At 39.8% G+C, this 25,215-nt stretch overlaps 2 protein-coding genes across 4 annotated transcripts in view; one reads left to right on the top strand and one right to left on the bottom strand.

Moving 5' to 3' along the window:
- Positions 1-6,304, bottom strand: part of COL8A1 (collagen type VIII alpha 1 chain) — a 154,901-nt gene extending 148,597 nt beyond the window's left edge. For 2 of the 3 annotated variants that reach the window (XM_082695864.1, XM_082695863.1), the window contains exon 1: positions 6,088-6,304. The gene's annotated coding sequence lies outside the window, so the exon portion shown is untranslated. The remainder of the gene's footprint in view (positions 1-6,087) is intronic. The other variant, XM_082695865.1, reaches the window with a different exon arrangement.
- Positions 6,173-25,215, top strand: part of LOC309850322 (uncharacterized protein) — a gene marked incomplete at its 5' end in the record, with an annotated part of 320,372 nt that continues 301,329 nt past the window's right edge. The window contains 2 exons of the mRNA XM_082704077.1: positions 6,173-6,195; positions 6,647-6,937. Coding sequence (XP_082560203.1) covers positions 6,173-6,195; positions 6,647-6,937 — 314 coding nt within the window. The remainder of the gene's footprint in view (positions 6,196-6,646; positions 6,938-25,215) is intronic.

Below are 25,215 nucleotides of genomic sequence, written 5' to 3'. Positions count from 1 at the left end.
AAATCAGGAGTTATAGATCCAATAGCATACTTTCTCTGTACCTCTCTTTTTATCTGCTATTTTTCCCAACCTCGATTTTGGCCACCTAAGCCACAGATTTTTAGCCCAACCTAGTGTCTCGCTTCACATCAGTCTTGGACTTACTTTGCATCTGCCTTTTAACAGGAGGCCACTTCTTTGGATTTATAGCATGGATGAACACCATGACGGCTGGATTTTAAGACTAGATTATCAGTAAGTAAAGATCTTTAAAGAGATAGAATAATGTACAGTCATCACTTTGAACTTATGAACCAAGTTTAGATTATCTTTCGAGTGCGCATGGCAGGATAGCTGGAGGAACCAAACAGGATAATAGTTGCCAAAATGTTTCCCAGCTGCCCCAGGACAATGCTCTCAAATCAGTTCTTAGGATTCACTGTCTTCCTGTTGATCTGAAGGCAGTTGTGACTTACCCACTCTGCTGCTGGGTAGCATAAAATTTCTGCATAAACCAGCCATAGTTGCCCTGGTACGAAGCCTGAAGTATGGAGGTCACTGGCCCAGTGACAAAACAGCTGTTTTATCTAGCTAACAGAGAGGACTGGGGAAGCGCCGTAACAGGCTGGACACATTTTATTTCCTGGAGAAGCCAACAGCTGACACCCACACCCAAGCCTATTCAGTTAGAGTTGGAAAAGTAGCACATGAAGTGATTGTCTTTAATCTCAGCACATCAAATGATGCCAATGCCTAAATATCCTGTGATGTAAACACATCAATAGAGAGCTTAAGAGAGGCAGTCTTCAAGAGACTTACTTAAAAGAATGTTTTCACGATGATGCTGTCATAGACTATGTAAATTTTAACATACAATAAATCAATTTCAGAAACACAAGTACTATTTCAAAGATATGCAAACAATTGTCAGGCTTTAGAGGAAAGTGAAGAAGCATCTGGGGTAACATCTGTCCACTTATTCAGGGTAAATTATTTCCAGAAATGATACAAGAATATTCTTTTCTACCTTCATCATTTTCTATATTGGAATAACTTTATATATCACCCCAAATTATATCGTTATCTTAGCAGAAAAACATTTTGATGCCTTGACATCTATAGAGTTAGTATGCTAAGTCAGTTGAATTAGAGGTCAAATGAGGCTCTTTTCCCAGTCAAGGGTTAAGAAGAATTTTAACAAGATGTAATACTTGTAAAGCTTTTACCCCTGTGAGTCAGTCCTCAAATGGCATTGTACTGAAAGGAGCCTGACCCAAAGAGGATTTTATCTCCCAAACATTTGAGAGACTCTTGGATCAGGCATATTAAAAATCTCTTCTCTAGCACCTCAAAATTCTACCAAGTTTCTCCCTCTTCTATCGAAGATGGAATGAGCCCTCTTTGCTGCACTATCTTGTCTCTATATTCTTGGGTCATTGACCCCTCTCCTCTGACAACATATTTCATGCTTATATTCCTCAATCTGTCTGTTTCTCAAAGTTTCCTCTGGTTGTTCTTTATGCATATTTTGCCTTTTTTTCTCATTAAAGACCTGGGAAGGAGGAAGGTGATTATAAGGCCAACACACTGTCTACTGGGTGGGAGAAGAAGAATGTTATGCTATTAAACCATCACAAAATAATACATTTGTTCTGTCACATAAATATTTTAATGAGACTTTAAGACATCTTTGACACATACTGTATTGGGAAAACACACTCTGGTTAGCCAAGATAGAGCACTGTTCAAAGAGTCTAGCTACCTGAACTGGAGCCCGAGTTCTGCTACACATGTCTGGGTGAACTTCAGCATGACATCAACCTCCCTGACCTTTTCTCACCTGTTAAATTAACTTCAGTTAAAATTAGCTCCAAAGATCCCTCCAGCGTTTATACTCTGTTATTCTCTCAGTATAAAACCCAAGAAATTAGAATAGGGACTAGAGTGTTTAGAAACGTCATTCAGAAGGGCCTGTTGGAGGCAATGGCAATTTTAAATTACCTTTCTTCTAGATAGATGAATTAAGGTTTACAAAAATGTAAAGCCTTCTTATTTGCTGGAGTGAAAATTTACATCCTGTTTAAGAGAAGTAGGAGACTTTTGGTAATGAGAAAATCCACAAGTATGAGTGGTACTCCAGGAACTTAATCTGTAGTAATTGAAGAGAGATCTTATGCTGAAGGGGAGAATGGAAGTTTTCATTTTCTAGGAAGAAGGATGGCAATGAACCCAAAATTAATAGAGGAGGTTGAATGTGAACCCTCAGGTGTATTTTAATATCATATATAATCAGCTAGAGGTGCTGTGAGGTGTTATGTCACATTGAACAGTTAGAATTCAGTATTATTTTAGCTAATTACTCTCTGTAATCAGTTTTCAGGAACATTTTTGTTTCAGTCACTTCAGTGGGTGTCACACAATTTCAGTGGCTTTGTGGATTTGTGTCTACAGGGCCCCCTCTAACCCCTTTACTGCACAACTATTTGCTTGAGAATAGACTATAAAGAACCTCTTTCCTCAAACAGCAAACACAGTTACCAAAGCAATAGTGGAATGTTTGATTAGTGGCTTCTCTGTTGGTGCTGAAATGTGGTTAATTTTCTTTCTCACTCTTCACTCTGGAAAAGGCAAGTTTAGCAGAGCTTTCATTCAGTACTGGGGGTGTAAACTGCTGTTAATGATTGCCAGGTCATTGAAGATCTTTTTCATTATAACCTTAGCATTTTGTAGCAACTAGTGAGTTGATCTTTTAAAAAAATTATTATTTTTTTTAAAATTCTGGATGCTTTGGTTACTAAGAGGTCCATTTCACAAAATGCTAAAGTAAAACATTCTCTAAGTTCCAAAGAACATTCATTCATCCCCTTCATCTTTTCCTCTTCTCTCCTTTTGTTTTCCTTTTCACTCAATAAATGAGAACAGTGCACCTCTCAGAAGACTGAGTTCTAGTCTCAAGATCTGTACTTTCTTTAAATTATGTGTATGTATGGTTATGAAGCCTCAGTGGAAGAGAAAGAAGCCAACGCAGGAAGAAAGGATTACTGGGAGGACCAGAGGTTGGGAAATAGGTCCACATCTCCATCACTCTGCAAGTTGCCATACCAGAAGTGGGTGACCACAGATAAAAAGGAGTACACCATTGCTTCTAACTTCTCACTTGCAAATAATTACCCACCATTGGGCCCTTTGGGAAAGTGGGTTTGTTGATGTAAACCACCCATTAATGTTCTGAGGATTTTTGTACTCATCGTATAGTTTTTAAAATTGTAACTGTTAAGGTCCTATGGGTTTTAATGGGGGGCAGACCTGAAATCGTTTGGTCCATAGAACTGGGCTATTCTCCTCTGTTCCAGAAGGACACGGCAGAGATAGATTTTAATGTATTAGTAGAAATACTTTTACTAATTTAAGACAGAAGCCAAGATCACGTATGAATATTTGCCCCTCTGCATCTCTTCATGTCCCACATCAGTTAAAGCAAAAAGAAGTTGCATTGGGAAGAGATTCTGCTCTTTCTCTTCTTCTACAGCACTTTCTATGAGAGATTCCTCCTGGCTTCACTCTCAGCTCTCATCCCCATTCTCTTCTCTTTGACTTTTGTAGCATGAATGGAAGAAAGTGGGATATACTTGCTGGTCATGGAAAGAGTATCGTTTTAGAATTGTGAGTCGTAGAAAATCTCAAATGTGTGTTTCCCTAGGTGTAGCAGGCCCTTGCAATTGGTGGTACACCTTCCCTGTGTCTCTAGTGAAACAGGCAGCTGCTCCTTTTTCCTTTTTTGAGAACCATTAAAGGAGCCCAGCAAGCCTGCTGGAACGGTGTCACTTAGGTTATGGCCATGAACCCAATCCAGGAGCAGCTATATAATGGCACAAAGAGAAGACTCACGTGAGGTCTCCATACAGGGTGCAAAGGGGAGATACTGAAGTAACTAAATGAAACCCCGGCACTGCTTTTCCTAAAAACTTAAGAGAAGAATCATCATGCCTGATGTGTATGCTATAGGGAAAGAATCACTTTAAGAGTCCAGTAAAGGGCCCTGGGAAAGTTAGGTCATGAGTGATCTCCATGATCTCACCCAGTTATTTAGGGTGCTGAACTTGATGGCACAAGGGGGAGGCCGTTATTCTTAAGTGGTTCAAAGCTGGTAGAATGGATCAGCTGCCAGGAAAAGCAGAAGCTAACTCTGGGAGAACACTTCTCATCCCCAAATTTAGGAATAACAGGAGCTCTTTTACTTTGGGAGCACTTTCTCTCTCTCTCTCTCTGTCTCTTTTTTTCTTCCTGGAAAGATAACTTCCCTCAAGGGAAATCTGGTGAATGAAGTAGTGTCTTTTCACCCTTGTGATGATAGCATGAGTTCCGTACTACCATAAAAGAAGAATTAACTTGGACACGCCACACATTTGGTTTGGCCTTGTCCCATACCTGTGCTCTTGTCGTGGTTGGTTACCCAGTTAACATCAGATATGAAGCAAGCAGTCTGCGTTGTGGCTCCAGATGAAAGGTATTTTAATATGCTCAGGTCACATACTATTGGCCAATAGTAATTTTATATCATTTTCTTTAAGGAAACCATACTCCTTGCAATAACTTTTTCCAATGAAGCAAAATTTTGCATGACACAAAGCTTTCCGGGTAAGTCTTTCATTTGAATAATAGCCCTGAATTCCCTCCATGCCAACAGAATTTTAGTATATCTTTATTATTTCTTTTGATATGCAAAAGATATGGAGAATAGCTTTGAAAGACCCTCCATTAAACTTCTGATGATTGTACTTTCTTTAATGGTGAAGTTTTATTTACAGCTTTGGTGAGTTTCCCCTTTTTAAGTGAAATGATATAAACAAACAAAAAAGAAAAAAAAAGTGAAACTCTTCCTCTTTTACTTTAAGAACCTTAAGGGTTGAAATAGTGGTTTGGTTTCCTGACTGCCAGCTTTGGTTTGTCGTCTCTATGTGGTCTTGTGCAATTAATTCCCCAGAGGAAATATTTGAAGAGGGTTTTTCTCCCACATGAGAGAGTTTCATCCCACACAGCCCACAGATTTTGACGGCAAACTTCATGGACCAAGTGTCTGGTTTTTACAGAAGTAGCTGTAGAGTATGTTTTTCCTGTCACAGGTGCATGGGACTCTTTCTTTGACCTCAGAAATGGGAAGATACAGCAGTCTTCACCTGGGATGGAACTTAAACACTGGATAACCCTGAGAACCGGGTGCTAGTCAGGTGGATTTTAATTTACTAGATGAGGGAAAAGAAGGTGGCAAGTAGGGTTCAAACTTCCAAAGCCTTTGAGCTGATCTTTCTTTACAACCGTCTGGTGTACACAGAAGAATTGTATAATCTGGCCTGTATTTTTCTCTTGCTGTGAAACATATTGAAACGCTTTATGTTTAGGTGTATGTATAGAAATTCATGAAGTTCTTTTATATACTTTCTTGGTTCCAACACCATTCTCATTTTAGAAAAGTCTTGAAAAGATAGCTTTGTGAGAGCACATTTTGCCCCAGCTTGTAAATTTGGATTTGTTCTTTCCTATCTACCAGCCACCTGATTACTGTTTCTGTGCAAAGGGCACCCGTTCACATCATTTTTTCCAAGCACTTAAACCTGGAAAGATACTTTTTAAAGGACTCACAGAAGCTGTCTTTGGGGGTTCGAAAACATTGCTAAATTGTTAGCAGACCTTTTGACTGTGCTATTTTTAGGAAACTAATTGTGTTCTTTTAAAGTACATTTTTGACAATGGGACAAAGTTTTCCTTGCCCCCACTGATATAGGAAATACTTACAATGAAAAACGTCAGTAAAACACCCCACACAGATACATTTTAACTTCAGCAACAGTCGGCAAAGGGGGAAAAGTGATTTAAAAAGAGAAGGTTTTTGCAGTATTTGTGCTGCTGTTTCTGCCCAAAATGAACTTTTATTTTACCGTTCAAACAGAAGTTTGTTTTTAAACCAGTTGCTAGTTAAAGGAGCAGCTGATCTGGCATCCGTAGGAGTCAGCTCGAACCAAACAGTAAGCGTGTTGACCAGAGGAGACTTACTCCCCACCCCCGCAGCAACCCCTAGTAGGTCATATGCCTGCAGAAGTGTTGTCTTACCTTGAGCACGTAAGATCCAGGAGAAAGGCTCAGGGGGCTCCCACAGGAGAGGACCGGGAAAGTGCTCTGATCCGCGGCTGGTAACATGCACTTGGCTTTTATGGGCAGGTGGGAGGAGCTGCTCCTCATAGTAGGTGGGCAGGAAAGGAGCGGCGGGCGGGTAGCCCCGGGAGGAGCTGGACACTCTTCTCTGGGGAGGGGCGGAGAGGGCAGAGCAGGAGCCCGAAAGAGGGAGGAGAGACGCGACGGGAGGAGGCTGTAGAAGCGGTGGAAGGAATGGAAACGGGAGAGGGAGGGAGAAAGAGAAAGAAAAAAGGGGGAACGAAGAACAACAGAGAAAGGGATGTAGACCAAAGACGGAAAATGGGTTGGGGAAAAGATGAATAGGGGACAGAGAGAGACAAACACGCAAGGTCTGGAAGGAAAGGAGAACTGGATTATTTTTTGCTTTTGTGTGACTTTTTAAAAAAAATTATTATTATTATTATTATTATTTTGTGGGTGACTGTTAGCACTAAAGGTGTTTTCTGTGAATTTGAAAAACTAAATAACGGTTCAGGAAAACGGAAGGGTTCCTAAGCGAGGCCAAGGAGGGGCCGCTGGGCGTCCGAGGAGCACAGCCCAAGTGCTGGCGGACGCCCGCCCGGCAGCGGCGCGGAGCCCAGGGCGCGGAGCCGAGCGCGCGGCGCGGAGCGGGTGCAGCTTGCGCCCGCAGCCCCGGTCGGTCCGCGGGTAAAACCCGCCTCCGCTCCTCACTGCCGGCAGTGCTTATTTGTCAAGAAAGGTCTCCCTGTGCTGCCGGTAGCGTGCAGCATCCAGAGGCCCCTGTTGAGACTTCTGCAGCATTAAGGTAAATCCAGCAAAGGTTGGGGAGGATCAGCTGAGATTGGCTTGTGGAGAAAAGAACCTCAAAATCAACCTCGGTCTTCCAACGTCTGCTTATGTAACAGGATTTCAGGACTCTGCCCTCTGGTTATTTTCGGTATTTAAAAAACTTTCATTCCTAACAATTGGAAACCGTCTTAGTGCCATAGCTCACTCTCTGTGTGTCTTGAACATTAAGAGAGGATTCGACCAACAAACGGCTGAAGGATCAGGCTGAAATTCTTAAGAAATACATTCAGAGAAAGAAAAACAAGCTCCTTTAGCTGCTGAGCGGTGACTCACTTCCCAGCCCAAACTTGATTTCAGCCACCAAAGGAATTAAAACATTTTAAAGGGGAGAACCTGAGCCTTGAGGATGGGGGATATTGAGAGGGGAAAGAAAGGAGTCGGGTGGGGTGAGTGGACCAGGAAGAATGAGAGGGCTTTCACTGATTAGGTCTTTACATAAATAAATCTACCTATAGATAGATAGAAAACTTGATTTAGTGTTCACCACGACCTTATGAGGTATTTTTTTTTTTTAGTGTTTTTTTGTTTGTTTACTTCGCTTTGTTTGTTTTTTAAAGAATGGAATCTTAAAGGGATTAAGCCACTAGCTCAAACTTACAAGATGTCACAGCTACTGAGCTTTCAAAGCTTGTGAGCTCGGCACCAGACTGTCATAAAAACAAAACAAAACAAAACAAAACAAAACAAAACAAAACAAAACACCTAGCCCGGTCTCAGGTTAGATCCTGATGTCTTTGAGGGTTACCAGGCTCCAAGAGAAGGAAAAATGATGGTCAAGAGCAGGGTTTCTCAAACTGGGTACTATGACATCTTGGGGTGGATAATTTTATGTTGTGGGGACTTCCCCCCTTGCACTGCATAGTGTTGGGCAGCCTCTCTGGTTTCTACAGACCTGATGCCAATATCTTCCTCCTTCCTAAGTGGTGAAATTGAAAATGTCCCTACACTTAGACAAATGTCTTTGGAGTAGGGAGGCAAAATTCTCTCCTCCCTATAAGAATCATTGGTCTAAAGAAGGTCACAACTATAAAAAAAGGATTTAAAGAATTCCATTAAGGGGTGCCTTGGTGGCTCAGGTCATGATTTTAGGACCCTGGGATCAGCCCAGCATTGCTCTCTGCTCAGCAGGGAGCCTGGTTCTCCCTCTCTGCCTGCCTCTCTGCCTACTTGTGATCTCTCTGACTCTCTCAAATAAATAAATAAATAAATAAATAAAATTTTTATTAAAAAAAAAAAAAGAATTCCATTAAGAAAATGCTCAACAGTGGCATTTGGGTAAAAATAATACTACATGCTACATGCTACATGCGCGAAGTTTACACTGGATTTAGTTTTTCCCATAGCCATATTTCCATCTGTTTGCCTCTGGAGCCCAAGGCTTCCATTGCTTCTTTTGTAACTAAGCTTATTCTCAATTGGATACATGTGGAAATTAACAAAGTAGAACCCCATGTGCTGGGGCTATGAAGAAAGATTAGTGATATACCAGATGAAAAATTTAAAATTTATCATAGACAAATTTGACCTTGGAACAATTATTCCAGATGGTATGATTTTTTTGGAAATTGTTTCTTTAATATTTATAATTTTTCATATATATCCCCAAATTTGCATTATTTTCAGTAACTTTTAGGCTGCAAAGAAGTTATATCTAGTGGTTAACTAGCTGGCAGAAAACAAGTACTCAATGGATATATATAATATAATTGAACAAATGACACTATGGAACATGGATACATAGAAAATGACTACTATTTATTAGTTTAATGAATGAAAAAAAAAGAATTAATGAATGCTTAGGAAGCTAGAATATTCACATTAACTTTTTTTGCCTATTTGCTCTTTGGTTTTATTCTTTTCTCATCCTTAATAACTCAGTTTTCCTATTTCCAAATAGTATGTTTGTCTTTTAAGGATGTGGCCAAACCCATGAAATTAAATTTATGAAATAAATAACCCTTGTTACTAGACCTACAAGCAGGACTGCATTGACTACTCTGGCGTGACTCCTGAAATCAGATGTCATTTTATAGGCAGGGTACCACTTTAGGCACTTTTTAATTTAGCAAAGAAATGTATTCTGGGCAAACTAAACAAGACCCAGTTAGAGGAGCATCTGGGTGGTAAACATGTTAGGAATTATCCTCATTAGATTACAGCAAATCACCTTTTCAATCCCAATTTTATGCCTTCCAAATATTCCAGTTCTATCACATAGTTGTAAAAAAAAAAATAAACAGAAAAGGCAAGAAAGGTACACTCAAAGGGAAGACAGTTGATGGCTGTTAGTTTTCTTCTCCTTTTTCTTCCTTCACTCCCTCCTTTCAAACCTGAATATCCAGCCAACATAACAAAAGAGCTCCTTTCATTTTGTTTGGTTGGTGCTAATGATTAGTTCATTTCTCCAGTTCACACTTGCCTGAATCTGATTCAGTAGCAGATCTGGACAACAAGTAAGGAATCCAGGAATGTGATTTCTTTGCTGGTTCTTAGCGTGCCCTCCTAGAATCTCTCTGAAGGTGACTGAGGTTTGAAATGACCTAGTTTGGTTTTTTGTGGAAAGAAAGGAATCCAATGACAACATACTAGATGCTCTGAAGTTTCCATTGTGTGGATAATATAATAACAGCTCCAGATTATTACCATATTTTAAAGAGCCTTAAATATGGACCCCCTTTTTGGAATTAATCAATTAACACATGTTTATTAAAAATGGATACCAGACAGTGTGGGATATTCAAAGCAGAAGAAAACAAGAATGTAGATCTGTTCTCATGGAAGAAAAGAAGCATGAAATTTTATTAGTTGGGTAGCAAAGAGGAGAAGTTAGCAGTGAGCTGAGCCATGGAAAGTCACATTTGGATACATGGGTGATGAACAGTAGGGCAAGGAGGAGGATGTGTTCAGCTGAGGAAGGCACAAGATTATTTGGGGGAACAGTGAATTGACCAGCATGATTAAGAGGGAAGGGTCTATGTAGCAGAATAATGAGGCTAAGAAACAGGAAAGGAGAGGTGGGATCAGCCTGCTGGAGGCTTTATGTGTTACCTCAGTAGTCTGAGCTGTGTACTGTAGGCAGTGAGAAGTCATTGAACACTTTTGAACAGTAGAATGGCATACTATTAAATTTTGCTTTTCTTTGAATATTGTCTTTATAGTAGCTTTGCAGATACATGCGAGGGATATGGTTAGGGATACTATCATACTTAGAAATAAAGAAATCAGAGTGTCTTATGTCCTGCGGATTTGGAGGCCTATGAGAGGTGGCAGAAAGAGTGGTGACTCTATTGCTATCAGTGCCCTGTGCGGTTGTAAGGAGAGAAAAAGGCAGGGCTCTCCCAGAGTACAGCCAGGATGATGGATGCGATTAATGTGAAGGGTGGTGTCCGCTCTGTGTGTCATTTACCCGTGGCAGTTTTAAAGCTCTCAGAAAGTACCCACTCTCTGATAGTTGGTCTGATGAATGAGATCATGAGTTTTCAAGGTGTCCTGGATTAAAGAACAGTGGAACCTGACATTAAAAGCTATACCTTCACATGTATGCTTCTAAACAGCTAACTTGCAATGATTTTACATGTGTTACCCTTGGCAAATTTCAGCCTCTCATTCTTTGTGCCACTCCTAAGTGCTTCAAAATGCATGAACATGGCTGTTAGTCTAAGCAAAAATTATTGACAATTTGGAGTTTGATGTACAGTCATTTGCTCTTCATCTATCAAAGGATCTATCAGTCAGTCAGCCTAAGCTTGTTCTAATGTTCTAAATATGATCTTGACCTGCGGGGAACTCACGATTGCCAACTCTCCCAGGGCATTTAAAATAGGGTTTTATTTACAGAAATTGAAAAGGCTCAGAATGTAGAAGAAAGGCACACCTCTCCTGCACTCCAAAGGAATGCTGGATTCTGTGAGTCACTGTTTTCCTGTTGGCCCAGAAGGTAGAGAGCTGACTCGGGTGATCCTACAGAAGACTGCCTCACAACTCCTGCTGGCTTTGTAAAGAGCACTGGACAGAGAGTCAGGAAATCTGGGGTTTAGTCCCAACTCAACCACTAACTACCTGTGAAAACTTGGGACGGTGTTTTATCCTTTTTTGGATTTAGTGTCTGTATGCAAAATAAGAAGGCTTAACCAGGCATTCTCCAAATGTCTTGCCACCCTTCAGAGGTCTGCTCTGTGCCAGTCAGGTAGATGATCCTTTTATTCTTCCTCGTGAAGTCAACCCAACATTCAGTGATGTACATGCTTAGCTTTACGACTGGGAGTAAGAGTTCATAATGCATGAATCCAGTGCTTGCTATAAGGGGATTACACCCCAATATCAAACCTTGTCTGTATTTCAGGTACAGAATCCCTAAGAGTGGTGTACCATCGCCACTTAGCTAGCCCTTACCTGTAAGCACTGCTGCTCTCAGTGGTAGGGACTGGTGGAAGTCTCCTACGTTAGCTGTCAGCCTCTAAACCTGGAAGCATTTTAACTCTCTTTCTCTGAATCAAGGAGTAATTCTCATTTTGCCTGTTGGAAATGGGACCACACCACACCTATCCCTGGTTTCTGGAAACACTGTCCATTGTCCAAGATATACTTGATATCCAAATTAATTAATTTGGATATTAATTGATTTAATTTCCTAAGAATCTCTCTAAGGGTCTCTCACTAGATAGTCCTCTCTCTCCCCAGTGCCTTACCTCTTTATTTCTTTAATGGGGAAAATCTTGGTTGCCCTTTTCAATATAGTCTAAATTTTTTATAGCTCTTTTAGTTTCCCAAATGATTAGATTTTTACTAGGGTCTGTGAGCCTTTTTCTGGCTCTCACCTTCCCCATAACCAGTGACAACTAGAGTCACTATTCTTTTTTTATACCTTAAGAAAATTTCATTGTAGGAATTCTTTCATGGGGCCAGTGCAGCAAAGAAAGGGTGATATAATCCAGGGATTATTTCTTATTCAGGAGTGGAAAAGTATAGGCCTTCCAGGGTACTAGTAAAATATAGTTCACCCTTACTTTATGGCACCCTAGACCCTATCTGCTGTCTGGGAATTGTCTTGATTCTAGAATGCCCTTGCTAAATAACTCTTAACTTTTCTTTAACTTCTATTCTCCATTCTTTCTGATCGTGGTTTGCTCTCTTAGGTACTTGTTAATATTTACCTCATGTTCAGTTATAATAAATCCCCTATTTCCTGATCAGAGTTAGTTACATCTTAATACAAGATTTCCATGAAGAACTCCAGTCTGACAGGCAAAAATGTTTATCTGCGGGGCACCTGGGTGGCTCAGTGGGTTAAGCCTCTGCCTTCGGCTCAGGTCATGATCTCGGGGTCCTGGGACTGAACCCCACATCAGGCTCTCTGCTCGGCGGGGAGCCTGTTCCCCTTCTGTCTCTGCCTGCCTCTCAGCCTACTTGTGGTCTTTTTCTCTCTGTCAAATAAATAAAATCTTTAAAAAAAATGTTTATCTGCGATGAAAGATCTAAGAAGTACCCTCGCCTTAGACTGCCATGTGCTGTCCCCAGATCATCTTGAATGTTGCCTTGAGAGCAATGACCTTAAATCCCGCAAGGATTATGCCATATCTGCATTCAGACACCATTAATGGCAGAACATTATTTGATTTTTTAAAAAATCTGAATTTGGGGGTGCCTGGGTGGCTCAGTGGGTTAAGCCTCTGCCTACGGCTCAGGTCATGATCCCAGGGTCCTGGGATCAAGCTCCACATCGGGCTCTCTGCTCAGCAGGGAGCCTGCTTCCTCCTCTCTCTCTCTGCCCGCTGCTCTGCCTACTTGTGATCTCTGTCTGTCAAATCAATAAATAAAATATATTTTTTAAAAAATCTGAATTTGTATTCTGACATTCAAGGTCCTCACCCCCACCCCCTGCCCAGTGATTCAAGCTCAGTCTTCATTTCCAGCCTCACTCACATACCCTATGCTTCTGTTAGGAGAGACAGTTAGCTTTTCATAATGCTTGACTCTTCATCTTCCATGTGGTGGTGCCTGGAGCTCCTGTTGCCAGAACCATGTATGGACCCATGCTCACATCCTTTATTACTTCAATACCACCTTTTTGAAGATATGTTTTCTGATCCATTTTCTGAAGTTCCCAGGAAAGTAAGCACTTCTCTTATGAAATTTTTTTGCTATCTAGAGTTTTCTACATATGCTCATCTCTTTTCTCCTTAACTTCACTGCCTTCTTCTTGAAGGTTTAAACCCTTTTCCTGACACTAGGCCTAGCATAGAATGGGTAGTCAATATAAGTTTGTGGATTGTGGAACTTTAAAAAAAATTAATTATTAACTTCTCTCCTACCATTCTATATTCCTAGCCCCTTACACCCTATTTAGCTCATCAAAACAAAACAACACAAAAAAACTGAACAAAACAACAACAACAACATCAACACATTTAGAGCTGTTGGTATATTTCTGGCATCATTGTACAAGCTGAAGTCCCAAAGACCAATTTGCTTGGTTCCCACTTTTGAGGAATTTAAAATCTTGTCAGGGAGGCAGAGGTAAATGGATCCTTTATATTCAACATGGCAAATTCTATGGGCAAGATAAATCCTGGGCTCTATGACAGGAGCTCAGAGGAGGTTTTTACTCATTACCAGGAGCTTTGAGATGATAACTCAGAATGCAAAATGTAAGTCAGAAGTTGGAATCAAGAAACACACAGAAAAGAAAAGCTTCGTCCTTACTTGTTAGGGTGAAAATAGAATATAAGCTTTATGTTTTTTTGTTGGAAATAAGGAGGGTCAGTCTGCATGTTGGCCTAAAAACTGAGTCTTCCTGACTGGTAAGTCAGTAGAAGTTTAAGTGTTATTTGAGCAGATGTGTTTCAGTATTTCTTTGAAATAAAAAGGGGCCAAATATACTCTTCTGGCATACACCATCACATTATAATCCTTTTTTTTTTTTTTAAGGTTTTATTTATTTGACAGAGAGAGAGTGATCACAAGTAGGCAGAGAGGCAGGCAGAGAGAGAAGGGGAAGCAGGCTCCCTGTTTAGCAGAGATCCCGATGTAGGGTTCGATCCCAGGACCCTGAGATCCTGACCCAAGCCAAAGGCAGAGGCCTAACCCACTGAGCCACCCAGGTGCCCCACATTATAATCCATTTGATTGACTGAATGAATGGAAAATAGAGTGCAGCTAATGCTGAATGCACTTAAGAACTGTGGCCACTTATTTTTGGACCCTCCATGATGGCTAAATACCATCTCATGGTTTCTCGTTCTCATCTATTTCCTTGTAAGGGAAACATATTACAAGATGTCCTTATAGAGCCTCCATGACAACAAGGGGAGCAATTTAGAGTCCTACATATCTTGACTACTATGTTATTCATAATTTATTTCTTAAATGTGAACACATAATGGTTATCCCTTACCACCTCTGCTTAAGGCCGTCATATGGCTTTGAGTACACTCAGTATGCCCATACCAGATCTCTTCATCTCTGGCAGCCTGTTTGTTTTTTAGAAGGAAATTCACAATCTTGGAGTTTCACTCAGTGCAAAAGGAAATGGTTAAATCTATGTGCAAGAAACCTTAAAAGCATCACAGTTATTGACATCTGGTTAAATGGGCCTTGTATTACTATGAAATGGGGTTGGAAGAGAAATGACCTGTTAAGAAGTGAGACTTAAATTTCTGTGCAAAAACTGATCCCTTGAAATTCTTGTAAGTTGTTTCTTACAGCTTTATTTCCATTGGACATTAGAGAAGGAGTGTGTCACTCTGTATTGGTTTCATCTGATTTTTCCCATCCTCATTTCTTCTATCTTCTAATTCTTCATTCTCTTGGTTTTCAGTTTAGGTTATTTTGTTGTGTATATTTTGCATCCTTTCTGGAACCTTAATTTTTATTAGACTTCCATGCTATACTAATCAGAGAGTTTCAGGTGGATACGGATATCGCATCTGGCCATGTGGCACAGGAAGACCATTGTTCAGGATCAGGTGGGCTTTCCCATTCCCACTTTCACTGACTAGACTGAGAGGGTTTCTTACTGGACATTAATAAGGATAAGACATATTTGTATCAACACAAATGAATATTATTTGCTATTTTAATTTGTGTTATCTTGTGCTATTTTCTGCCTTCTAGATTATAAATTCCACATCTTGAGAAGTCAAAAAGACTGCGAGCTCCTTGAAAGCAGAAAACTGTGTTGCTCAAAATACTAGCATAGGGTTAACTGCACTAGTAAACTTTTGTTGGTTAATTTCCATTTTGAGATTATGAAGAATACCATCTTTAAATCCATGAATATACCTATGAATATATTTTCATCTGAATATTCCTCTTTATAACAAAAATATATATAGGCATATGCATAAAAAATGATCAATTTTGGGTTTTGGGACAATGCTTTTAGGTCCTAATCTGGGTCTTAATTTTATTTATTTATTTATTTATTTATTTATTTATTTATTTTTAATTTATTATTATTTTTAAAGATTTTATTTATTTACTTGACAGACAGAGATCACAAGTAGGCAGAGAGGCAGGCAGAGAGAGAGGAGGAAGCAGGCTCCTGCTGAGCACAGAGCCCGATGTGGGGCTCAATCCCAGGACCCTGGGATCATGACCTGAGCTGAAGGCAGAGGCTTAACCCACTGAGCCACCCAGGCGCCCCATGGGAATATCAGGCTCACTAATTTAACTCATAAATTAAGAATTCCACCTATCATGTTGTTAGGCAAGAATTTGGGGTCTCATGAGGGCAAGAAGTTAGCCTATTCAGTGAGGTAAGAATCTAATTCTTTGTTCCTTATAAATAATAATAACAATTGTAATAGTAATAATAATATTAGTAACACTCTGTGGGAATCCAGTGTCTAGGAATATTTTTTAAGATATATTTTATTTATTTGAAAGAGAGAGAGAGGAGCGAGCGAGCATACCAGCAGGGGGAGGGGTAGAGGGAGGGGAAGAGAATTCTCCCATCCAAGTACTAACCAGGCCCGACCCTGTTTAGCTTCCAAGATTAGACAAGATTGGGTGTGTTCAGGGTAGTATGGCCGTAGACAGGGAAGAGAATTCTCACACCGTTTCCCCACTGAGTGTGGAGCCCAACCACCGTGGGGCTCTATCCCAGGACTCTGAGATCACTACTGAGGTGAGAGAAAGAGTCAGATGCTTAACTGACTGAGCCACCCAAGCGCCCCTAGCCCTAGGAATATTAATAAATGTTATGTAGAAAAAATATGTTGAAAGCATTTGTGTTGCAGAAATTTTGAATTATTAAGATTAGGCAGATTTCATCATTGCAGGGCTATTCCAAACCTTCAATGGCTAATTTGTCTTTTCAAGTTCTGAAAGGTAGACATTATATATAGTGTTAATTCTTTTTTTAAATCTGTTTTTATTAACATATAATATAATAGCATATAATGTATTATTTGTCCCATAGCATATAATGTATTATTTGTCCCTGTACAGACAGGTCTGTGAATCATCAGGCTTACACATTTCCCAGCACTTACCATACCCCGTACCTTCCCCAATGTCCATAACCCAACTACCCTATCCCTCCCCCTCCAACTCCCAGCAACTCTCAGTTTGTTTTGTGATATTGAAAGTCTCTTATGGTTTGTCTCCCTCCCGATCCCATCTTGATTCATTTTTTCCTGCTCTACCCCCATAAACCCCTACCCTGCCTCTCAAATTCCTCATATCAGAGAGATCACATGAATATTGTCTTTCTCTGATTAACTTATTTTGCTCAGCACAATACCCTCTAGTTCCATTCACGTCAACAAAAATGGCAAGATTTCTTTTGATGACTGCAGAGTATTCCATTGTATATATATATCACCTCTTCTTTATCCATTCTATTGATGGACATCTTGGTTCTTTCCATAGTTTGGCTATTATGGACATTGCTGTTGTAAGCATTCTCGTGCACTACATTTGTATCTTTAGGGTAAATACCCAGCAGTGTGATTGCTGGGTCATGGGATGGCTCTATATTCAATTTCTTGAGGAACCTCCATGCTGTTTTTCAGAGCGATTGCACCAGCTTGCATCCCCACCAACAGTATAGGAGGGTCCCCCTTTCTCTGCATCCTCACCAACATGTCATTTCCTGATTTGTTAATTTGAGCCATTCTGACTGGTGTGAGGTGGTATCTCATTGAGGTTTGATTTGTATTTCCCTGATGCTGAGTGATGTTGAACACCTTTTCATGTGTCTTTTGGCCATTTGGATGTTTTCTTTGCCAAAATGTCTGTTCCTGTCTTCTGCCCATTTCTTGATTGGATTATTTGTTCTTTGGGTATTGAGTTGGTAAGTTCTTTATAGATTTTGGATATTAGCCCTTTATCTGTTATGTCATTTGCAAATATCTTCTCCCACTCTGTCAGTTGTCTTTTGGTTTTGTTGACTGTTTCCTTTGCTGTGCAAAAGCTTTTGATCTTGATGAAGTCCCAATAGTTCATTTTTGCCCTTGCTTCCCTTGCCTTTGGTGATGTTTCTAGGAAGAAGTTGCTGCAGTTGAGGACGAAGAGGTTGCTGACTGTGTTCTCTTCAAGGATTTTGATGAAGGTCACATTGAGGTCTTTCAAGCATTTTGAGCCCATTTTTGTGTGGGTGTAGGGAAATGGCCCCGTTTCATTTTTCTGCATGTGGCTGTCCAATTTTCCTAACACCATTTGTTGAAGAGACTGTCTTTTTTCCATTGGACATTCTTTCCTGTTTTGTCGAAGATTAGTTGAGGGTTTATTCCTTGGTACTCTATTCTTATCCATTGATCTATGTGTCTGTTTTTGTGCCAATACCATACTGTCTTGATGATGACAACTTTATATTAGAGCTTGATGTCTGAAATTGTGATACCATCAACTTTGGCTTTCTTTTGCAACATTCCTCTATTTGGCATATTTTCTGGTTCCATATAAAATTTAGGATTATTTGTTCCATTTCTTTGAAAAAAAAATGGATGGGATTTTGATAGGGATTGCATTAAATGTGTAGATTGCTTTAGGTTGCATAGACATTTTCACAATATTTGTTTTTCCAATCCATGAGCTTGGAATGTTTTTCCATTTCTTTGTGTCAATTTCTTTTTTGAGTACTTTATAGTTCTCTGAGTACAGACTCTTTGCCTCTTTGGTTAGGTTTATTCCTAGGTATCTTATGGTTTTGGGTGCAAATGTAAATGGGATAAACTCCTTAATTTCTTTTTCTTCTGTCCTGATGTTGGTGTAGAGAAATGCAACGGATTTCTGTGCATTGATTTTTTAAAAATTTTAAAAAATTTTTTATAAACATATAATATATTTTTATCCCCAGGGGTACAGGTCTGTGAATCACCAGGCTTACACACTTCACAGCACTCACCAAAGTACATACCCTCCCCAATGTCCATAATCCCACCCCCTTCTCCCAAACCCCCTCCCCCCAGCAACCCTCAGTTTGTTTTGTGAGATTAAGAGTCACTTATGGTTTGTCTCCCTCCCAATCCCATCTTGTTTCTTCTCCTACGCCCTTAAGCCCCCATGTTGCATCTCCACTTCCTCATATCAGGGAGATCATATGATAGTTGTCTTTCTCTGATTGACTTATTTTGCTAAGCATGATACCCTCTAGTTCTATCCACGTCATCGCAAATGGCAAGATTTCATTTCTTTTGATGGCTGCATAGTATTACATTGTGTATATATATCACCTCTTCTTTATCCATTCATCTGTTGTTGGACATCTAACTTCTTTCCATAGTTTGGCTATAGTAAACATTGTTGCTATAAACATTGGGGTGCACGTGCTCCTTAGGATCACTATGTTTGTATCTTTAGGGTAAATAACCAGTAGTGCAGTTGCTGGGTCATAGGGTAGTTCTATTTTCACCTTTTTGAGGAACCTCCATGCTGTTTTCCAGAGCGGTTGCACCAGCTTGCATTCCCACCAACAGTGTAGGAGGGTTCTGTGTATTGATTTTATATCCTGACACTTTACTGAATTCCTGTATGAGTTCTAACAGTTTTGGAGTGGAGTCTTTGGGTTTTCCGAATAAAGTAGCATATCATTTGCAAAGAGTGATAGTTTGACTTCTTCTTTGCTGATTTGGATGCCTTTAATTTCTTTTTGTTGTCTGATTGCTGAGGCTATGAATTCTAGCACTGTATTGATTAGCAGTGGTGATAATGGACATCCCTTCTGTGCTCCTAATCATAGCGGAAAAGCTCTCAGTTTTTTTCTCATTGAGAAAGATATTGGCTGTGGGTTTTCATAGATGGCTTTGATGATATTGAGGAATGTATCCTCTATCCCTACATTTTGAAGACTTTCGATCAAGAAAGTATGCTATACCTTGTCAAATGCTTTTTTAGCATCTATTGAGAGTATCATATGGTTCTTGTTTTTTTCTTTTATTAATGTATTGTATCACATTGATTTGTGGATGTTGAACCAAACTTGCAGCCCTGGAATAAATCCCACTTGGTTGTGGTGAATAATCCTTTTAATGTACTGTTGGGTCCTATTGGCTAGTATTTTGGTGAGAATTTTTGCATCCATGTCCATCAAGGATATTGGTCTGTAATTCTCCTTTTTGATGCAGTCTTTGTCTGGTTTTGGGTTCAAGGTAATGCTGGCCTCATAAAATGAGTTTGGCAGTTTTTCTTCCATTTCTATTTTTTGGAACAGGTTTAGGAGAATAGGTATTTTTTTTTTAATTTTTAATTTTTAATTTTTTAAAACATATAATATATTTTTATCCCCAGGGGTACAGGTCTGTGAATCGCCAGGTTTATACACTTCACAGCCCTCACCAAAGCACATACCCTCCCCAATGTCCATAACCCTGCCCCCTTCTCCCAATCCCCCTCCCCCCAGCAACCCTCAGTTTGTTTTGTGAGATTAAGAGTCACTTATGGTTTGTCTCCCTCCCAATCCCATCTTGTTTCATTTATTCTAGGAGAATAGGTATTAATTCTTCTTTAAATGTTTGGTAGAATTCCCCTGGGAAGGTGTCTGGCCTTGGGCTCTTGTTTTTTGGGAGATTTTTGATGACTGCTTCAATCTCCTTCCTGTTTATGGGTCTGTTCAGGTTTTCTATTTTTTCCTGGTTCCATTTTGGTAGTTTGTATGTCTTTAGGAATGCATCCATTTCTTCAAGATTGTCAAAATTGCTGGTGTATTTTTGCTCATAATATGTTCTTTTAATTGTTTGTATTTCTTTGGTGTTGGTTGTGACCTCTCCTCTTTCATTCATGATTTTATTTATTTGGGTCCTTTCTCTTTTCTTTTTGATAAGTCTGACCAGGGCTTTATCAATCTTATTGATTCTTTTAAATAACCAGCTCCTAGCTTCATTGATTTGTTCTAGTGTTTTTAATTTTTATTGCATTGATTTTTGCTCTGGTCTTTATGATATCTTTTCTCCTGATGGGTTTGGGGTTTTCCATGGTGTTCTTTCTCCAGCTCCTTTAGGTGTAGGGTTAGGTTGTGTACTTGAGACCTTTCTTGTTTCTTGAAAAAAGCCTTGTATCCCTATATACTTTCCTCTCAGGATGGCCTTTGCTATGTTCCAAAGATTTGGAACAGTTGTGTTTTCATTTTCATTTGTTTCCATGAATTTTTTCAATTCTTCTTAAGTTACTGGTTGACTCATTCATTTTTTAGTAGGATGCTCTTTAGCCTCCATGTATTTGAGTTCTTTCCAACTCTCCTCTTGTGATTGAGCTCTAGCTTCAGGCATTGTGGTCTAAAAATATTCAGGGAGTGATCCCAGTCTTTTCATACTGGTTGAGACCTGATTTGTGACCCAGGATGTTATCTACTCTAGAGAATGTTCCATGTGCACTAGAGAAGAATGTGTATTCTGTTGCTTTGTACTATTTTTATTGATTTTGAGGGGAGTTCTCTGTGCCTCCTAGATTTTGATGCTTGTTCCCCTTGCCATATTAGGGAAATTCTCTAATATAATTTACTCCAATATACCTTCTGCCCCTCTCTGTCATTCTTCTTCTTCTGGGGTCCCAATTATTCTAATATTGTTTCATTTTATAGTATCACATATATCTTGAATTCTCTCCTTGTGGGCCAGTAATTGTTTGTCTCTCTTTTGCTCAGCTTCTTTATTCTCTGTCATTTGGTCTTCTATATCAATAATTCTCTCTTCTGCCTCATTTATCCTAGGAGTAAGAGACTCCATTTTTTATTGCATCTCATTGATAGCTTTTTAAATTTCAACTTGGTTTGATTTTAGTTCTTTTATTTCTCCAGAAAGGGATTTTATTTATGCAGACAGGGATTCTCTAATATCTTCCATGCCTTCTTCAAGCCCAGCTAGCACCTTGAGAATTGTCATTCTGAACTCTAGTTCTGACATATTACCAATGTCCATGTTGACTAGGTCCCTAGCTGTAGTTATTGGCTCTAGTTCTTCTTTTTGTGGTGAGTTTTTCCACCTTGTCATTTTATCCAGATAAGAATATATGAATGAGGGCCACCTGGGTGACTCAGTGGGTTTAAGCCTCTGCCTTCTGCTCAGGTCATGATCTCAGGGTCCTGGAATCAAGACCTGCATTGGGCTCTCTGCTCAGTGGGGAGCCTGCTTCCCCCCTCTCTCTGCCTGCTTCTCTGCCTATTTCTGATATCTCTCTCTGACAAATAAATAAATAAAATATTAAAAAAAAGGAATATATGAATGAGAGAGTAATACTAAAAGGATGACAAAGACACCAGAAAAATATATGCTAATGAAATCAGAAGAGACCCAAAACAGGGGGAGAAGGAAGGGGGGAAAAATATATATATATATATGTATTAGACTGGTGAATAGAACAGAGCCACCCACTTGATTTTGGAAGTATTCTGGTGTCTTAGAAGGAACTACCTCCCAAGATTTTAATTAAAGAAAAACTTATATATATACACAAAAATAAGGGTAAAGATGATGAAGGGATGGGATATGACTGTAAAGAAAAAAATTAAAGGGGACTGTAAAAAAAGGAATTGATAAGATAAATTGGTTGGAAAAAAAAAGATGACATTGTGATCAGGCTGGAGCTATATTTAAGGTATATTTTGATCTATTAGAAGAAATTGTATCCCAAAATTTTTAGAAAAAACAAAAAACAACAAAACCTAAATGTTTACAAAAAATAAGGTTAAATACAATGAATGGATAAAATATGACTATAACGCTGAAAATTTAAAAGGACTTTTTAAAACAAGCTATTGATAAGATGAAATAGTTAAGAAATGTTAACAGAGGAGAGAGGAAAGGTTAAAAAAATAGAATAAGAAAAAAACAAAATAAAAAATAATTTAACTTTCCAATACTAAAAGATCATGGGGGGAAAGCCATGAATTCCATGTGTTGCTTTCCCCTAGTTCTGGAGTTCCACAGTTCTCATTGATTCGTGAACTTGGTCTTGGCTGGATGTTCTTGCTGATCTTCTGGGGGAGGAGCCTATTGCAGTGCTTCTCAAATGTCTTTGCTGGAGGTGGAATTGCACTGCCTTTGCCGGGGCCAGCTAAGTAATCTGCTTGGGTTCACTCTCAGTAGCTTTTATTCCCTGAACAATTTCTGTAGAGCTTTGGAGGATGGGAATGAAATCGGTGGCCTCTGAATCTCCAGTCTGTAAGAGCCGAGAGGTCAGGGCTCCACTCTTCACTATGCCCTCAGAGAAAAGCAGTCAATCCCTCCCATCTCTGTAGTCTCTGGCAACACTCTGTGCTCACCCAGCCTGTGACCCAGCATTTCTGTCTCTCATGCATGGCCTTGTTTGGCATCTCTAAACCCAGCAGATTCCTGCCATGCTTCAGTGGCAGTCTTCCCAGAGGAAGAAGGTGAGTTTCCCCAGATCTGCCACTTGTGGGGTCCCTGCACGAAGAGCAGTGGCCTCACTGTGCCTTGGATCACAGTTTAAGGTCATCCCGAGCTGAGAGTGCACTGCTATGCTCTGTCTCTGTAGCCCACTTCTCTGCTCTGATACCTGACAGCTCTGCCACACTCAGTCACTTTTGGTCTTCCTGTGACCTGGCTGGTTCTGAGCTGGTTCTGAGCCCCCACTGTCTCTGCAAGGGCTCCACCCCCACTTAGCTTCTGGAGCCACGTCCTTCAGTGAGCAGCCTTATAAAAGTTCTGATTTTGTGCTCTGCTGCTCCACCACTTGCAGGGAGCCAGCCCCTCTCTCCATGGTCTATCTACCTGTGGCTTCAGATTCATTTCTCTGCACATCCTACCTTCCTGAAAGTGGTTGATTTTCTGTTTCTAGAATTGCTGCTCTTCTTCTCTTCTATATCCTATTAAGTTAGGAACCTGTTGGTGTTCAGAATGGTTTGATAACTACCAGCTGAACTCCTGGGACCTAATGCTGTATCAGTTTTCTACTCCTCCACCATCTGGCTTCTACATAGTGTTAATTCTAGGATCATTTGGTTACTGATGCAACCCCACACTGAACTGCCTTTCCAAGGGTCTTTTCACAAAACTAGTTCTCTGTATGCCCTAAATTGGGAAACACTGTCAAAGAAATTGCCACATTCCTGCCTCTAGGAAGATCACTATCTCCACTCCCTCTTAAGTATAGATAGCACTTAAGGCTTTTCAAAGCATTTTCATATGTATTATGTCATTTCATTTTCATTACCTGTGATTGATGTAGGGAAGCCCAGTGGATGAGAGAAGAGATACATTATTTCAGTATTTTCTGCCTTAGTGTGTCAGAAAATCATTGGTTTGGGTAGAGGTAAAGAGAACACAGGTGCATGACTAGAGAATCCTTGGGATTGTAAGGGTAGGATTTTTTTCCTGCTTTTATTTTGCCAACATTTTGTTCCCTTTAAACACTGCCCAGAGAAATGTTTTCTACTCTGTGAGGTAATATCCACATAATTTCAGATACTGTCCCATGTGGAGGGAGATAGACTACAGGTAATTTGACTCCATGTCAGTATGACATTTGTCTGTGTAAAACAGACTGACTCAGTATTAGACTGTAATATAACTGGGAGAAAATTGGAGACAAGGTTTGAAATTTAGTCAAAGCATTTTTATTATAGAAGAGAATTTTGTGCATATTTGTTAGAAATTCTTAACATAGACAACTCACTGGATGGTTTAGAACTTACCTTGGGGGTGCCTGGGTGGCTCAGATGTTAAGTATCTGCCTTCAGCTCAGGTCATGATACCAGGTTCCTGGGATTGAGCCCTACATGAGGATCCCTGTGCAGCAGCAAAGCCTGCTTCTCCCTCTCCCACTCCCCCTGCTCATGTTCCCTCTCTTACTGTCTCTCTCTCTCTCTCTGTCAAATAAATAAATAAAATCTTGGAAACTTCCCTCTGTTCCTAATTTATATTTGGAAATTCCTATATTTTGGATATGTGTAGTTTGCACTAAATTCTCATTATTGTGTATGATTTTTTTTTTCCCATTTGATAGTATCATGAGGCTACTTTCTTTGGATGGGTGTAAACATGTTGGGCAAGCAAAAGTTAAGCAGCAGTTAATTATCTGAGTCTGTAGACTTGGTTTAGTAACCAGAGTTTTTTGTTTTTGTTTTTCCCTTGAAGGGATGTTTGGAGAGACAGAGAGGAAGGGGACTGTGAGTCTTCTGGACATCTAAAAAGGCATTTCTTTCTATACATAATCCATTTCTTCCATGCACATACCCCTCCCTTTGAAGCAGAAGACACTGGTATTGTGTAAGGGGCGTGAGTAGTGCACAAGAGAACCATCTCCTGATGCTCCAGAATGACATCCATTTATACAAAACTATTAAGAGCACAAATTAAAAAGTTACCAATGTAAAAAAAAAAAATAAGTGCAGTGGAGTTCTTCAATATAGTTTCAACATTAACCTTTGAGAAATTACAGGGTGAGTGGCTACAAATGCTTCATAGCATCTGCCTCAACACCAAAGGGAGACAGTCCAGTGCCAATCTAGGGCAGAGATCCTGTCATTGTACAAATGTCTTTTGTGTCCCCATTGGAGGAAAAAGGACATCTTGGGTGGGATGCTTGCCCAATGATCAGTGCTGGGGTAGTGCACCATGGAGTCCTCTTGGGGCATTGAACTATTTGAGATGAGGAGGGGGCATAAGTGGAGGAATCAGACTAAGATTCAAACTGTGAGGGAAAGTTGAGAGTCAAACACCTGTGTCTTGTTCTCCAATACATTTCCAGTACCTGCCATGGTGCCTGTACACACAGTCATTTTCAATAAATATTTATGGAAAAGTATATATTGATAAATAAAAATGACAGGCGCTA

Source organism: Mustela nivalis (genome assembly GCF_964662115.1).
Source record: "Mustela nivalis genome assembly, chromosome: 1".
Taxonomy (NCBI): Eukaryota; Metazoa; Chordata; class Mammalia; order Carnivora; family Mustelidae; genus Mustela; species Mustela nivalis.
Note: the sequence above shows the minus strand (reverse complement) of the source record. Positions and strands in the feature narration are given on the sequence as shown.